The sequence below is a fragment of the Podarcis bocagei genome (assembly GCF_964188305.1).
Source record: "Podarcis bocagei genome assembly, chromosome: 13".
Classification (NCBI taxonomy): Eukaryota; Metazoa; Chordata; class Lepidosauria; order Squamata; family Lacertidae; genus Podarcis; species Podarcis bocagei.
In genome coordinates, this window is record NC_138138.1 from 36,473,537 (window position 1) to 36,488,987 (window position 15,451).

Here is a 15,451-nt window from a genome sequence, read left to right on the forward strand (position 1 = left end):
CCACCCTATCCTGGCTGCAACATCCATCAGTATTTGCCCCCTGAATCCCATGCCTCGCTTCCACAGCTGCTGGGAATGCGTGGACCAGGCCCGTAAGTGGCTCATAGCACGATGGAGAGGATGATCCATGTGGAGTTGGTGGCAAGTACTTCTGGACATTACAGAAGGACAAGCAGGGTGGCTTGTTTCTCCATTACGTCAATGTGCACTTCCCAAGGGGAACTGATAACGTTATTAAGAATTCTTGCAACTTTTAAGACTCTTGCCCTGACATAGCATCTCACGTCCCAAGCAAAGTCAGAGTTCTTCTAGCTAAGTTAGCCTACTAAGCTTTTGTGTTTGTTTCCTAATGTTTCTAGTTGTGTTCTTGTTCTGTTTCCCAGCCCCGCAAATAAACACCCTTTGTTTAAGAAGTCCTGTTTTGCCTTGGATTACTGAAAGGTTCTGGCTGGCAACTGTGTGTGTCTGTGTCTAATCTACATGATGCTATACTATACTCAGACATATGCTCTTACAAGGGTGAATTGATGTGCTCAGGACCAGCCAAACTGCACAACCTTCACAGTAGCTTGGTGGAGGGGAGGGAGGTAACTGTTTTCCAGGACACCGATGAAGGGGGTGCAGCCATTCAGGAGGACAATAGTACAATATTTAGGGCCAGCCCCTTGATCACGTGGCAGTTGCAGGAAGAAACATCATCTGGGTCGCCTTTTGCAAAGTGGCAGTGGCTGCCTGTTATTCCTTGCGCAAAGAAAAGCAGCTGAAAAGCCCCCTAAGGCACAGTGAGAGATGATGAGGTAAAGAGAGAGATTTTTAAAACCCTGTCAGTTGGACGCACGCGCATACCAGCATGTTAAACAGCCTCGTTTGTTCTGCGAGACCCTGTTTGATCACCGGAAAGCATCTCTTCGCTGCTGTCTTGTAATACCAGGTGGGTCCCTGCAGTGCCTGACAGCCGTACAAGACAGCTCTCCCCAGCGCTCCCGACAATTCACTCTGTGCACCAGACGCAGGGGCTCCCAAGTTTAATTAGAATAATTGACACTTGTTTTGGAAATTGGCTAAATAATAACTGCACAGCATGCCAAGCTTGTGAGCAGGAAGACTGACATCAGTGATGGGGGCAGGGACTGTCCTTGGTATCACACAATTTTGTTTTTTGTTTTTGGTGGGGGGGAAGGGTGATGGGAGTGGCAAAAGGGGATTGGGGAGCAAAATATACTCTGAAAGTTCGAGCAAAGAATGTGAATTTAAAGGGTGCAGATGTTGTATAGCTGACAGCCAAAAGCCAGAGTGCTGGACTAGGAGCTGGGAGACCAGGGTTTATATCCCTGCTCAGCCATGAAGTCCACTGAGTGATATTGGGCCAGTCATTGTCTTTCTGCCTAACCTTCTAGAGAGGGTTGTTGTGAGAATAAAAGGGAGAGTGAGGAAAGTGTTTGCGCCGCCTTGAGCTCCTTGCAGAAAAAGGTGGGCTATAAATACAGTGATAAAATAAAATGTTTTCTGATTTCTAAAGAAGGGGAAGCTTAACAGAGTGGGGTTAGTTTTAATAATGAGGACAGGAGGTGGATATTGGAGCACATTCTAAATAGTGGAGCAGTTCCTTCCACTATACTCACAGCTGGCTCCTGTGGTCCCAAAACAAAATATTTAGATCTCTGAATACCCCGGTAAGGGGTATAACTATACTACATTATCTTTTATTTTGGTTTTATGCCACAGCTTCCTCCCCCCCAAAACCATGGGAACTGTGGCTTGGTGAGTGTACCAAGAATTTTCCATTAGAGATCCCTGCTCTGCACCACCAACACCACAGAACTACATTTCCCATGATTCCTGGCAGAGAGGGAATTGCTACTTAAAACTAATTTAAACCAGTATCATAGATATTGCAAATTTTTAAGGGAGTTTGCGACCACAAGGCATGGTGCTGACCTCTGGCTTAGAAGCCCTAATAGCAGGAGGATTGCCTGCATGAAGTATAGATAAAGGTGTGTCTGAGTGTGTGAATAAACTAGCCTGCTGTACAAAGGCAGACCCTTGCTCTGCCCAGTTTTGCCTCTTGCCCCGCCATGGCTGGCATGTGGCCCTTGGGAGGTTGCTCAGAAAGGAACTCAATGTGGAAAAGGCTCCCCACCCTGAGGCTAAGAGATGCTGACTGGCCCAACCTCAGCCAATGGCTTCCTCATGACGGAGAAGCGATTAGAACCTATGTATCTCTGCCTCAAGTCTACACTGGCTTTCACCACCTCCAAACACTATTTTAGAGTGCAGGGGCATATATATTAATAATTCTTTATTCAGGATGCTGTGTGAAATCAGGAACCAACTTCAGCACCATGTAGCACCATTTCCCTGTACAGTGCTGGTAAACTCTACAGCTCCCAGGTCTACAACCCCTGACACACTGGGTAAGATTCCCATTACTGTCTCTTCTGCATGCTCAGCAACAGAGGCGGAGCTATTGTTATTTCAATAGCAGTAGGAACACAGGAAGTTGCCATATGCTGAAACAAGTCCATTGGCCCATCCAGTTCAGTGCTAACTACACAGATTGGCAGAACCTCTCCAGGGTTCCAGGCAGAATACTTTTTTCCTGCCCTTACTGAAGATGCCAGGAATTAGAATTGGGACCTTCTGAATGCAGGGCATGTTCTCTGCCAGAGAGCTGCAGTCATTTCCTGTAGTCTGTAGCTGTGGTCACAGAACATGACTAGTGGCCAGATATCTATGGCTCTTTAAAGACCCACAGATTACCACCCATCTGTCTCAGAGGCTTGGGGCAGATTGCAGTCATCTTTATCTCATTTTTATCCTCACAAAAGTGCCTGGATTATTGTTGTGGGATGGGGATGACAGCTGATCACAAACGGCAAGCCAATTTAGACTGCACATACCCTTGCGGTTCACTAATAAGGCAAAGCCACCCTATCAAATTATGCACCTGGCGTGCAGGAGAAGGTGCGCCATCTTGGCTAGAGTGTTGGACAAGGACAGCAGAGGCCCAGGTTCAACTCCTGACTCTGCCACATATTTATTTATTACATTTATATATCACCTTTTCCTCCAAGGAGCTCAAGGTTCTCCTTGGTTCTCCGCTCTCCATCCATTTTATCCTCACAACAACCCTGTGAGGTAGGTCAGGCCAAGAGACAGTGAGTGAAGAGACAGCCTGGAAGCTTGCTGGGTGGCCTTGGGCCAGTGACTCTCTCTCTCTCTCAGCTTAAGCTACCAGGCAAGGTTGTTGTGAGTGAGAGCAAAATTGGGAGGGGGCCGCTAAGCATCACCTCAAGCTCCTTAGAGGAGAGGAGGGGTATAAACTTAATAAACAACTTAATAAACAAGTGAAACAACATTTCACCCTGAGATCTAAGACACAAGGGTGGTTCCTCTTTGGAGGCTCCACCTTCCCCAGCCATAGCTCAGGGGGTGCCATGTCCTCTAAATATAGACTTATTTCGTGCCTCCCACACACTTGAGATTTCGCACATTCCAGGCTAAATTCAACTCTTCCCCACTGCAGCTAAATCCCATCACATCCCCTTCAGCTGACTCAGGAATACCCCTCCCAAACTCACCTCAGCCTCTCAGCCCCACTTTTCTTTAAGGTGGCTGTATTTATCTTTACCTGTCCTTCCCCCCCCCCCCTCCACCAGCCTTGGAATTTCATACTGAGTTTTCAAGTGAGGGGTGGCGCATCTTTAAAAACACCCCTCTCTGCTCCCTGGGTCTCCACAGAGTCCGGGGTGGCTCGCTTTGTTTATGTGTGTTAGGGAAACACGCATATGGCCCCAAACGCACGACCCCGCTGCTCCGTCGCCACTTGTTTACCTCCAATGCCGCGCACAGAGGTGGATGGGAAGCTGTCTCTTAGCAAACAATGGAGCTGTGGCTGCTCTAATCCTGGACTACCTTTCTTTGCGTATATTACTCCCCCCCCCCCAAAAAAAAAGGAAGGAAGGAAGAGCAACTGTTCCATGAGATGCCCCAAAATTCCACCTTAAGAGGCAGTGATGTCATCACGGGGTCCGCAGTACCAGAAGGCGCAGCCTGCATCCGGAGACCAGGGGTGGGGGGCGGGAGGCAGAGACGCACAAGGTGTGTGGGGGGGACAGACGGACAGACTGACTCCTATTCGTCGACATCCTGCATCTTCCTTCCCCCCCCCACCAAAAAAAGCAAAAAGCTCCCCATCATCCTCTCCATTCTCCCTCTGCTCTCTGCTTCAAGGGGTTTTCTCTGTCCCCTCAAGGTGCTGGGGGAGCTTCTTATAGCCTCTGTCTTCGCCTCACTGGTTGATTTTTATTTTTTTTTAAGAATTTTGGTTGGGGGGAGGTTGGGGGTGAAGATTCCCCCCTCCATCTCTGCTCCTTCATCTCTCTCAAAAATATTATTAAGCCACAAGGGGTTGGTTTGGCAGGTAAGTATGGGCCTTCAGTGGCTACATTGTGTGTGTGTGTTTGTGTGTTTGTGTGTTTGTGTGTTTGTTTGTTTGTTTGTTTGTTTGTGTATGTGTGTGTACATCTATAGTGTGTGTTTGTGTGGTGTTTTGTTTTCCCCTGGGGCGGCAGTGGGGGGAGGAGGTGAGGGGGGGATCTTTGAGTGTCCCCTTTTACCTAACACTGAGATCATAGGACAGAAGGAGGGGGGGAGTTTCAGCACCTGTGAGGTGACCGGCTGCATGTTAACATTGGTGTGCTTGTATTTTGCTCATTAGTGCCAGCCTAGCTGAGAGAGAGAGAAAGAGACAGACAGACAGACTTGCTTCTGTTGGCTATTTGTCTGTCTGGGTGTATGTGTGTGTGTAAGAGAGAAAGATGACTGTCAGTTTGTGGATATTTGTGTGCTGCCCACTGCAGTGTGTGAATGAGTGATGGATAGCTTTAAGTGTATATGAGGAAAGAAGGAAGGAAGGAAGGAAGGAAGGAAGGAAGGAAGGACAGTCTGCATGTCTGGCGGACATATGAAGGTGTCCACTAAGGTGTGTGAAAGAACGATTCGAGTGTATGGGCAGTTTGTGTGTGCATGTGTATATATGTCTGGGACTGATAGATTATGACTCAGGCGGTGTGCGGCTTGTGTGGTATGTGAGCTTGTACGATTTCAACTGGTGCATGAAAGAAATTAGCGCGCCTAAAGTATGCCGACAAGTACCAGTTATTAGGATGTGCTTGTTCTAAGGGTCTGAGCGCATCTGTGTCCATGGATACAGGAGAAACAGGTGAGGATTTGTGTGCCGTTGCGTCTTTGTGTGGTGACTGTAAGTGTCTGTGGTGTCCCTTGGGCTTTTCTGTTGTGTGATGTCTGTGTTGTTGTGGTGCGCCAGTGAACTGGAGGGGGAGGGGTTTAGGAAGACAGAAACATAACTCCCATGAGAAAACAAACACAAACACACTGACACACTGACACACAACACTGAAGTAAAGCTCACAGAGAACATCATCTCACTTAGCCCTATGTACATACAGAGAGATCATAACAGAGACAACCAGAAAAAGCAGACACCGTGCATGCCCCCCCGCCCTTATACACTCTCACGCATTGATCATTGTCATACACATGTGCTCACACTTGCATAATAGCTCACCCACATTCACACAAGCCGGCACTCCAGGCGCCCTTGCCTTCTTACCCTCATATAGCAAAGGGCAAAGTGAAACATCTGAAACAAATTTTGAGGTAGGAAGGAACCAAAAATCTTATATAGTTTGAATGCATGTGTAGAAAATAGACAGTGGAAGTTTTTTTTTAACAAACAAAACCAAACCCAAACCCAAACCACCTCTTATATCAAAACTCATACTGACATTAATTATATTATATTATACTATATTTCCAAACAACCTTTCAATCATAATGGCTCCCATAATGGTTTCAGATGAGCACAAACTTTAATGATTAACAATTCAAATAATTTTACAGTACCGTCCAAAGCATGCTTACTTAGAAATAAGCACATGTGAGTTCAGCTGGAACTTATGCTGAAGGAAGTTTGGATAGGGTTACAGTCTTTAATAATAAAACCGGACTGCAGTTCTCTGTCCACTTTCTGGGGAATAATCCCCCACTTAAACCAATGGAGCTTATTGTTTAGTAGACCTGTATAGCAGACCTGCTGTTAATTATCTGCAGATGAAGGCACTTTGAGTGGCTGCGTATGATGCTGTGCATCTGACCTAGACCTCTAAATGTTCTGGCTGCTGCCTTAGCCCCTTCCTATCCCACCCTCCGCATTTGTACATTCTGATTTATAAATTTGAAATCTGGGGGGTGAATAATTCTAAGCTAAATGTGTAAACATGTTCAAAGCTGGGTGGCAACACTTCAAACACATGCACAGCACTCAATAAGTGGTTTTGAGACTAGACATGCTTCACTGATTTTTAGCTCTGCCAGTCATCCTATCATGCAAATAAGTCTTATTCCAGAATCCGATCATGCAGGTGTGACTTACTCCAGAATATGGCCATATGCAGGCATTTTGCTTTCTGTAAGGTTGCTCTCACATGTAGAGGTCTACGCTTGAACAAAATGTAAACAGATACAAAATTGTCACACTTTTACTCTTAAGTTACCAGTAACATCTTCTGAAGCACACATAAAACATTGCCTCAAAACGCACCATGCTGCCTGTAAACATGCCTGCCCTCATATTCAAACACACCACTTCATTCACACATGCACAAATACCTAAGTGCACAATCAAATCTGTGTCACTGTACAGTCACCTCCACTCACAAAGAAACATACACAAGGGAATAGTGGGTATCGCAGTCCTCTCTTGTGCATTCACACACATCCTTAATTTGAACAACAACAAAAAAGATCACACCAGCATAAATATCACATACACACACTTGATTGCATATTCATTATTTTCATATAAGGCTGATTCACACATGCACACGCCACTTGATGAGAGACAGGCAGCTGAATGTGTGAATGCTCCATTGAAAAATATTGCATTTGAGGTGGAGTCACCAAGTGATCAGTTGTGCATGAAGGAACCAGCTCTGAGATACCAACTGTCCGTCTTTTAGGTGCCTTTTAGAATGCACAGCCAGAGCCAAGTAGACACACCATCAACACAGCTATGGCTGTGGTCCTTTGCATTCATCTGGGAGAAAGAGGTACAAAACAGGGTGCAGTTTATTTCTGAGTAAACTGAGCACAGGATCACGTTGCCGGGCTTACAGAATAGTGTTCTCCACACAAAAAATACAAAATCATTTCGGAACACTCATGCTGTGACACACACACACACACACACACACACACACACACACACACACACTATGCATACCATGTCATCCCAACACAGAGATCCCTGCACACACTCACAACACATGGCTCTATCCTCAATTACAGATTTCTTCATATACAAATTCTGCTCGCACCTATAGTTACTTACTACACCCTTACACACAATACATACATTTAAACCCACATACTCATTTCTGCACCCAAACTCATCACATGCATGTATCACTGCAAACAGACACAGGCCATTTCCCTTACACACAAACCCACCATATAAACCCATTTTAAGATAGGCAGAAATGCATTGCCCCGTATGTCACTTCCTATCTTAGCCAGCGTAATCCTACCTAAAGAGACCCATTACTCTCTGCACATGCATCTCCATCTAAACATTTTTCAACGAAGAAAGAACCCAAACACCAACTTTTTAATTACAACAAAAGCCCCTGAATCCAACTTTTCAAAACTTCCATTCTAACATTGATTTATTTGTTTGAGGGATAGCTATAAAGAACTAAACATTAAGGTTCTGTAGATGCATTTTTAATGCAATAACATGTTCATTTGCTGAATTTAGTATGCATTACATATTAATTTTCAAAAAGCTCTAAATTCAAAAGTATCCATAACAGTATTTAGTTATTGTATTGATTTCCTGCCTTCCCTTCTTCCGAAGATTCCTGCACTGCAGGCAGTTGGACTAAATAACCCTCATGGTCCCTTCCAACTACAATTCTACGATTCTATGATGAAACCTAAGGTGGTATACACACACAGGCTCCCACCCTGGCCCTGGCCCAAATGGAGATCAGTCTTCATTTCACCTGGGCAGGCTGCATTATGTGTCTAGGAATAATAATAATAATAATAATAATAATAATAATAATAATAGGTGGGTGTTTGTTTCTAAAAAGAATAATATGAATTTAGAGGGCAAGGGAAATGCAAGCAAAATTAGGTCAGGAGAAATTGTTTGAGAATCTATTTTTTCCTCCACATGTATTTTAAGTCTCTATTATGCACTCATGCAAACCCTCCCACATTCTTTCTCTCTCACTAGTTTTTCCTTCCCACTCCACTCCACTTTCCCTACTTCTTCATCTCACAGCCCAGGAAATTGGATGGCGCGGGAACAGTGCTGGAGGAGAGAGATTTGCCTCCTCACCTGCCTAAAGCCAAGCCAATTCTCTCTTTTGTACCGAGAAACATTGCACAGCCACACAGACACACACAGTCCCCTCTGCAACGACACAAGAGTATAGGAGAGGTAGGTGTTGGGACTGGGTGAGCTACAGGCCAAGGAGGTTCCTTGGAGATGGCCAAGGGTTGTAGCCAATGCTGGTTCTTCTCAGTGCAGACCATTGGAAACCAATAGGCATGATTAACTTAGGCCCACAAATTCTAGTAGGTCTGCTCTGAGTACAGCTAGCACTGGACATAATCCCCAGTGTAAAACTTCAGGTGCGGGAAAGGGGAGAAGGAAGAACTGGAGGGGAGGATGGATAGGTCAGTGGGGCCTATAGAGAGGCAAGCAGAGGCCATAAGGAGGAGGAAGTAGCCATGGGGGGAGGGCAAGCAGTGGGGCACTGAAATTTCAAGGGATAGCATGGGATAGAGGGTGAACTGGGGAGTATAGGAGAGCAACCACAGCTAGGAGGGAGAGGAGATTTCAGGGGGGACCCCACAAGAAAAGTGGAGGTGCACTGGGGTCAAAAGTCATGTGGGAGAAAGTGGGGGCAAGGAGAAGACTGAAGGGGTCCTAAAGGTGGAGAAGAGCATAGAGGCTACCCAGCCCCTCAGCTTCAGGAAGATCATCATCAGGGTCCGTAGAGAAGTCAGCAAGGGAAGCCGGGTCCACTGCAGGAGGCAGGATCTGGCCGAAGATAGGAGGAGGAGCTGAGAGAGAACCAGAGTCAAGTGGGGCAAGAGTGGGGAGTCATGGGGCAGATAGGTTGCTACCTGGAAGAGAAAAAGGAATTGGTTTGTTAGTGTAAACGGGGGGGGGGGGGGTAGAGTCGGAGCCCAGCAGGTGCAGCAGTATGGGGAGAGGGCTGGGAGTCGGAAGTGGGGAAAGTGGGAACTGGAGAAGATGGCAAGGAGGGAGGGAGGAGGGGGTCGGTGGAGAAGGAAAACTGGCTGGTGGCCAAGAAAGGGAGAGATGAATTGGGAAGCGGTCAATGGCAGTGGAAGGGCAGTGCAGAAGCAGTAGATTGAGTCTCCGTTCGAGAGGAAGGGGACGTTGAAGAAAGGGGGCTAAGTGAAGGAGAAGCAAAAAGGGGGGGGGGTCTGGGAAGATAGGGCAGGAGGCAAGCGAGAGAAGGAAGAGAGAGGGGGAAGGAAGGGTGGTAGAGGGGTGGAACGAGTCATATAAAAGTGAACAGGGTGCTAAGATTGGGTGGGTAGTTCTCGTGGTGAAAGAGATGGGGAGAGGGGACAGAAGAGGCCCCTGAATGAGAAGAAGTGGCATTTCTCCTACACGTGAAGCTCAGGCGAGCATCTATTTTGCCACCGTTACACTTTGAGTGTGGAGATTGCAGAGCTGCTTCCAAACTTAATGTGGTAAAGGGGCAAACTAGGCACTGCCTGATTTCTGTGCAATGAGGGAGAAGGAGGCAAGTCTCCGTGCAAGAAAAGTGTGTGTGAAGTGACCCTAGGCTAAGCAGAGGATGGAGGGGCGAAAGGCAGAAGTTCCCAGGGAAAGAAGGACAGCGATAAGAGAGTAGAGAAGGGAGATGTGGCAACACATGGAAGCAGGGAAGGAGAGGAGACCATGAAGAAGGAAGAAAGGAGAAGAGGAAGAGGGTTGATGAGGAAGACAAAGTCAGCAGAAGAATGGAAGGGGGGGGGGAGGATGTGAGGCTGTGACAGAGAAGAAATGAATGAAGGGTGAGAATGAATGGAGGACAGAAAAGAGGGGAGGGTGGCCAGAGATGAATGGGTATCCTAGGACTTGGAGATAATGATGGCAGATCTGCATGGACAGGCACTTGGAGAGGATAATGGAGCGCCAGGGGTGATGGCATGAAGCCTGCAGTGAAGGACTGCCGTGATGGTCCACAGGGGTCGAAAAACGATGGTGGCAGAGGGCTATGGAGGGAACTGAAAAAGAGAAGGGGATGCAGAGGGCAGGAGGGAGAGGGAGAGGGAGAGAGAGAGAGAGAGAGAGAGAGAGAGAGAGAGGGAGGGAGAGAGAGAGAGAGAGGGAGAGAGAGAGAGAGAGAGATGGGGGGGTAGAAGGAGGGAAGCCTGTGTGTAAGGATGGAAGAGATGGAGTGGGAGTGACAGAAAGAGAGGAGAGAGTGATAATGGCAGAGGGATGCAGTGGCAATGCCGGTCATTACGAGAGGGATGGGAGGAAGGAGAGGAGTGTGGAGAAGCGTACATGGTGGGATGGGGAGGGCGAAGGCGTAACGCAGCAGGGAGCGCGAGTGGCCAAGAAGCGCCATGGAGGGAGCGAGAGGAAGAAGGGGCAAGGATGGCAGGGGCCACGGACAATGGAAAGGACGGCGGTTCGAGCGGAGTGTCGGCGTGCGGATGGATAGATGGATGGTGGGGACGGGAGCGATGGAGGGCAGCGAGCGGAGGAGAGCGGCCGAGGCTGCGGAGGACTGTGGCGGAGCAGCCGTCCGCACTCACCTTCCCTGTCCCTTTCTCTCTCTCTCTGTCCCTCTCTTTCGCAGACCCCGGCGCTGCGCCGCGGGCTCTTTCTCTGCCAACTCCTGCCTCCTCCTCCTGCCGCTGCTACTGCGCCCGCCCCGTCTAGAAAGAGCCTCGCCCCCCTCCCCTCTTGGCCGCGCTCCCTCCTGCCTTCTCCTTTCCCCGCGGCAGGAGGGGTGGGGGGAGAGGGGGTGGGCCGAGGAGGAGGAGGGGCCAGGATGACGCCTCGCGCCCTGATTTGACACCTGCGCACCGTCGGGGGGCGGCCCCCCGCCTCGGCCCGCGCCGCCGATGCTGAGCTCAGTGTGCGTCTCCTCTTTCCGCGGGCGCAAGTCTGGGAACAAGCCGCCGTCCAAGTCATGTTTGAAAGGGGAGATGGGCCGGAACGAAGACAACGACAAGATAGTCATCAACGTGGGCGGCATCCGGCATGAGACGTACCGCAGCACCCTCAAGACCCTGCCGGGCACGCGGCTGTCGTGGCTCACCGAGCCCGACGCGTGCAGCAACTTCGACTACGACCCCAAGGCCGACGAGTTCTTCTTCGACCGGCACCCGCAGGTCTTCGCCTACGTGCTCAACTACTACCGCACGGGGAAGCTGCACTGCCCGGCCGACGTGTGCGGGCCCCTCTTCGAGGAGGAGCTGGCCTTCTGGGGCATCGACGAGACCGACGTGGAAGCCTGCTGCTGGATGAACTACCGGCAGCACCGCGACGCCGAGGAGGCCCTCGACAGCTTCGAGACGCCCGAGAGCCAGGACGATGAGGAGAGCGGAGACCTCAAGCGCCACTGCCTGCAGGAGGACGGGCGCAAGCTGGGCCGGTGGGCCGCCATGCAGCCCAAGGTGTGGGCGCTCTTCGAGGACCCCTACTCCTCCAGGATGGCCAGGGTGAGTAGCGCTGGGCTGGGGGCTCGGGGCACCCACCCGCTCACCTGGTGTGGGCAGCATGCAGGATAGAGATACCTATGGCTGCTGCTGCTGTTATTGCTCTTAGCATCGTGACTACTAGCATTGACGCTCTTGTCCCCACTAGTGGCACAGAGGAAGGCAAGCAGGGGAGCGGGGAGGCAGGGTCTCTGCCCCCAGGAACTTACAGATCTAAATGTTGACAAGAGGAGTCAGGGGAGAGTAGCAGAATAGGGGCAAGCATAGTTAAGGCTGGCAGAAGTTAATCCCACTCTGTTCATTGGGGCCAAGGAAGTGCAGAAAGGTTTGAGGGCAGCCTTGGTTTGTGTAGGGGAGAGGAGAGGCGAGCACCCTTGCTTTTCTCTCCCTCCCTTACACTGAGTCAGGTCCCAGGTTTTTTTAGCCCAGAATGACTACTCCGACAGGAGATGGCTTTGCAAGGTCTCAGGCAGGGTCTTCCTCAGTCCTGCTACTTTTTACTTGGCGAGGCAAAAATTAAAGCTGGGACTGTCTGAGTCCAAAGCATGAGCTCTGCCTCCCTGAACTGAGTTCGTTCTCCCAGTCTCTGGTTATGGCTGGAGGTGGGACAGAGTAAGCAGGAGAAATTTCTCTTTAAATGTTCTTTTGCTTGTTTCGCAAATGTCCCTTGGCTCTGTGCAACAGCAGGCCTTCTAGCCTTCTTCTTTGCTGTAAACCCTGACAACTTCCCAAAGAAACCTCCCCCCGCTCCGAAATTGTACTTTTAAGAAAAAGGGGTGCAAGGGGCAGGCAGAAAAGGTGAGATGTAAATGGTCAAGAGTGGAGGTGCAGGCTAATGTTGGAGGTGCAGTTGAGATGTGCAAGACTTGTCCCAAGCGAAATGGGCAATGGCACAGTGCGCAGACTAGCGCAGAGGGACTGGTGTGCAAGGGTCCATGTGCAATGCTTGGTAAGCATGGATGGATGTGCAAAAGGGGGGAGAGAAGGATGTGTGAGTGGCACTGGGTGCTGGAGGTGAAGGCAGATTATGCAGTAGAAAAGATGAGGTTGCCAGTCTGAGTGTGCAAACAAAACAGACTGAGAAATGGAGATGTTCTGCAGGCAGGGATGTTTTTCAGGAGCTGATGGCACCAGTCACATCTTAGGCACACACAAGCGATGTGCACCGTGCACTGAAGTGCCCTGTAGAGAGAACATATGATAGTCAGATGCTGCAAACAGACATCTAGAGGAAGGAATGGTTGGCTGGGAGAATACAGAATGTAGAACGGAGAATGGTGCAGGTTTCAGAGGTGTGCAAGGGCACTGGAAGAGGTGCACTCAGCCATGTTGAGGCATGCAAAATGTTGCAGAAAATAGGAGAGGTTAATGTGCAGCCTAAGAGGGGGTGACTGAACGAGCCTGACAGAGAGGGGCAGTGATTCCGATTCAGCGAAAGCATGCAAGAGACCAAAGTGTGAGAAATGGAACTCTAAGAAGGAGAAAGGAGCGTGAGAAAAGGAAGGGGGATCATGCAAGGAATGCTGCTGGTGGCAGTGAAAAGGGGGTGCAAGGAAAAAAGTTGAGCTCAAGAGTTGAGCACCACGGGACATGAGCGTGCGAATGAGTGTAGTAGTGTGTAGCAGCAGGAGGATCCTGACACGCATGCGCTGGGCTTATGACTTGCTTATCGGTGTCAGGGTGAATGCCTTGATCTCCAGCAGGAGGTGCTGCTAAAACAGCTCCGAGTCCTTTCTTCACTGTCCCCCAAAATAAGGTCCCCTGTCCTCCTCCTCTCTGGTCTCCCCCCCTCCACACACAGTTTATCTCAGGTCTCACTTGCGCCCTTCCTGAATTTTGGAATCCTCTGGTCTCACTGCAGTTTTGCGTAGTCCCCCCGCCCCCACTGCATGCCCCACTGCCAAATATAGGGATCTTTCCTTTTCTCTCCATTCAGCCCAAATCTATCCAGGGAGAAACTCCAGATCTCCTCCCCCAATCTTCAGCAATGCAGTTCTGAATTGGCTCCCCCCCCTCCCAGTGTGCTTGAATAATGCTGCTCAAAACTGCCCCCTTCCCAGACACTGCAGTTTAGAATCCCCCATCCTGCACTGCACCCCCAAATAGCGCTCCCCTTACTGCATTCCACCCCGTTCTTGTCCCCTTTTCTTTTTTTAGCCTATGCAGCTAAAGCCTTTCTTTAGGTAAAGCACTGTATAACTTCTTTTTGCAGAGCAGCTGAAGGGGGGGGTAATGAAAGGCTGCTGCTTGTTCTCTCTCTCCTTCCCCCCCACCCCCGGCAACCCCTCCAGCATTACCTCTAGGACAATATTAGTGCTTTGCTATCTCTAGAACTGCAGAGCCAGCGGGTTGAGAAGGGGGGGAGGGGGCACCGCAGTGCAGTGTGGAAGCCCCAGAGTTTGCAGTGCAAAGCCGGCATTCTGCAATCCATTCCCCCTCCCCTCGCCCCAGGCAGCTGTTCTCAAGGGTGCAAGGCCTGTCCGGTCCCTTTATTCAGCCCCCCCATCCTCCCCCATGCAGTTGGGAATGCAGCCAGAAAAAGTTACAGCAGGGAGGAAGAGAGGGCAGGAGTGTTGGGGAGCAGGGAAGGGAGGGGGTTTGCTGGCAGTGGGAGCCAAGAAACCAACGGGACTATGAGGCAATGCTGCATTCAGGTGGACATCACGTCAGGGATTCCATAAACAGAGGAGCTGGTTGAGAACTGAAGCCAGCATCTCCCCACTACCAGCCGATATAACGGTAGCTCCCCACTTAATGCATTTACAGAAATGGCATATGTGTGCTATAACTACAGTAGCACCCCCCCCCCGCAACCTTCTCTCTTTAGGCATTTGTGTATGAATAAGAGAAAGACGCAAATCAGTACTGAAGTTTGCAAAGTTGGGGGGGGGGGAGTTGAGGTTCATGCCCCAAGCACAGTGTTTGAATTACCTGCTTATGAAAAAGGATGCAAAGAGATTGGCCCCCATCCACCACTATCCTTGCCAGACAGGCAGTCAGAAGGAAGGAACATGGACTGGGGAAGAGGAGATAGAAAACCATATCGGTGGACAGCATAGTGAATAGATTGATGGGCCAAAATGCACTTCTGAATAATGCTTCTCCAATACGCAAAGACACATTTGCTTCGTTTTCGTTCACTCTGCACACACCAGCATGCATATTTTATAGTGATGCATAGGCAGGCCGGGGCTACAAAATCTGTACCAGAGCATATTTGATAGCTGCATCTAAGTCCCTGCATATCAGAGAGGGGTAAAGTGTGTCCGTTGAGAGAACACATAGACAATGAATGAATAAAGACACACACGGAGATCCTCTTCTTCCTCTCCTTCCCAGATCTTTTCACATCACAATCGTTCTTTTTAAGTTTGGCTTTTCTCTGTCAGTTGCACTTTCTTTTAAACTGGACTGTGTCCCAACTTTGATCCTGGAAGCACTTCAAGTCCCTTCATGGTATATAGACAAGGAAAAAGTTCCAGAGGGGCAGCTGCATTAATGTGGTGCACCAAATATAAACCAAGAGGCAACCTTAAAACTTTTGTCACGGGCTCAATGGCAGTTCCTTGAGTAATTATGTATAATCATGTATATATTCCCATTTGTGTGGGTAGAGAAACATATTATATAACATAATTTGATT

At 49.2% G+C, this 15,451-nt stretch overlaps 1 protein-coding gene across 7 annotated transcripts in view; it reads left to right on the top strand.

Moving 5' to 3' along the window:
* The first annotated feature begins 4,058 nt into the window (after positions 1 to 4,058).
* The window catches only part of LOC308572717 (voltage-gated potassium channel KCNC1-like), a 50,577-nt gene continuing 39,184 nt past the window's right edge, over positions 4,059 to 15,451 (top strand). For all 7 annotated transcript variants that reach the window (XR_014001846.1, XR_014001847.1, XR_014001848.1 and 4 more), the window contains exons 1-2: positions 4,059 to 4,423; positions 10,944 to 11,811. Coding sequence is in view for 4 of the 7 variants with exons in the window: in XM_081169049.1 (XP_081025175.1) it covers positions 11,212 to 11,811 (600 nt within the window). In the remaining 3 variants the exon portion in view is untranslated. The remainder of the gene's footprint in view (positions 4,424 to 10,943; positions 11,812 to 15,451) is intronic.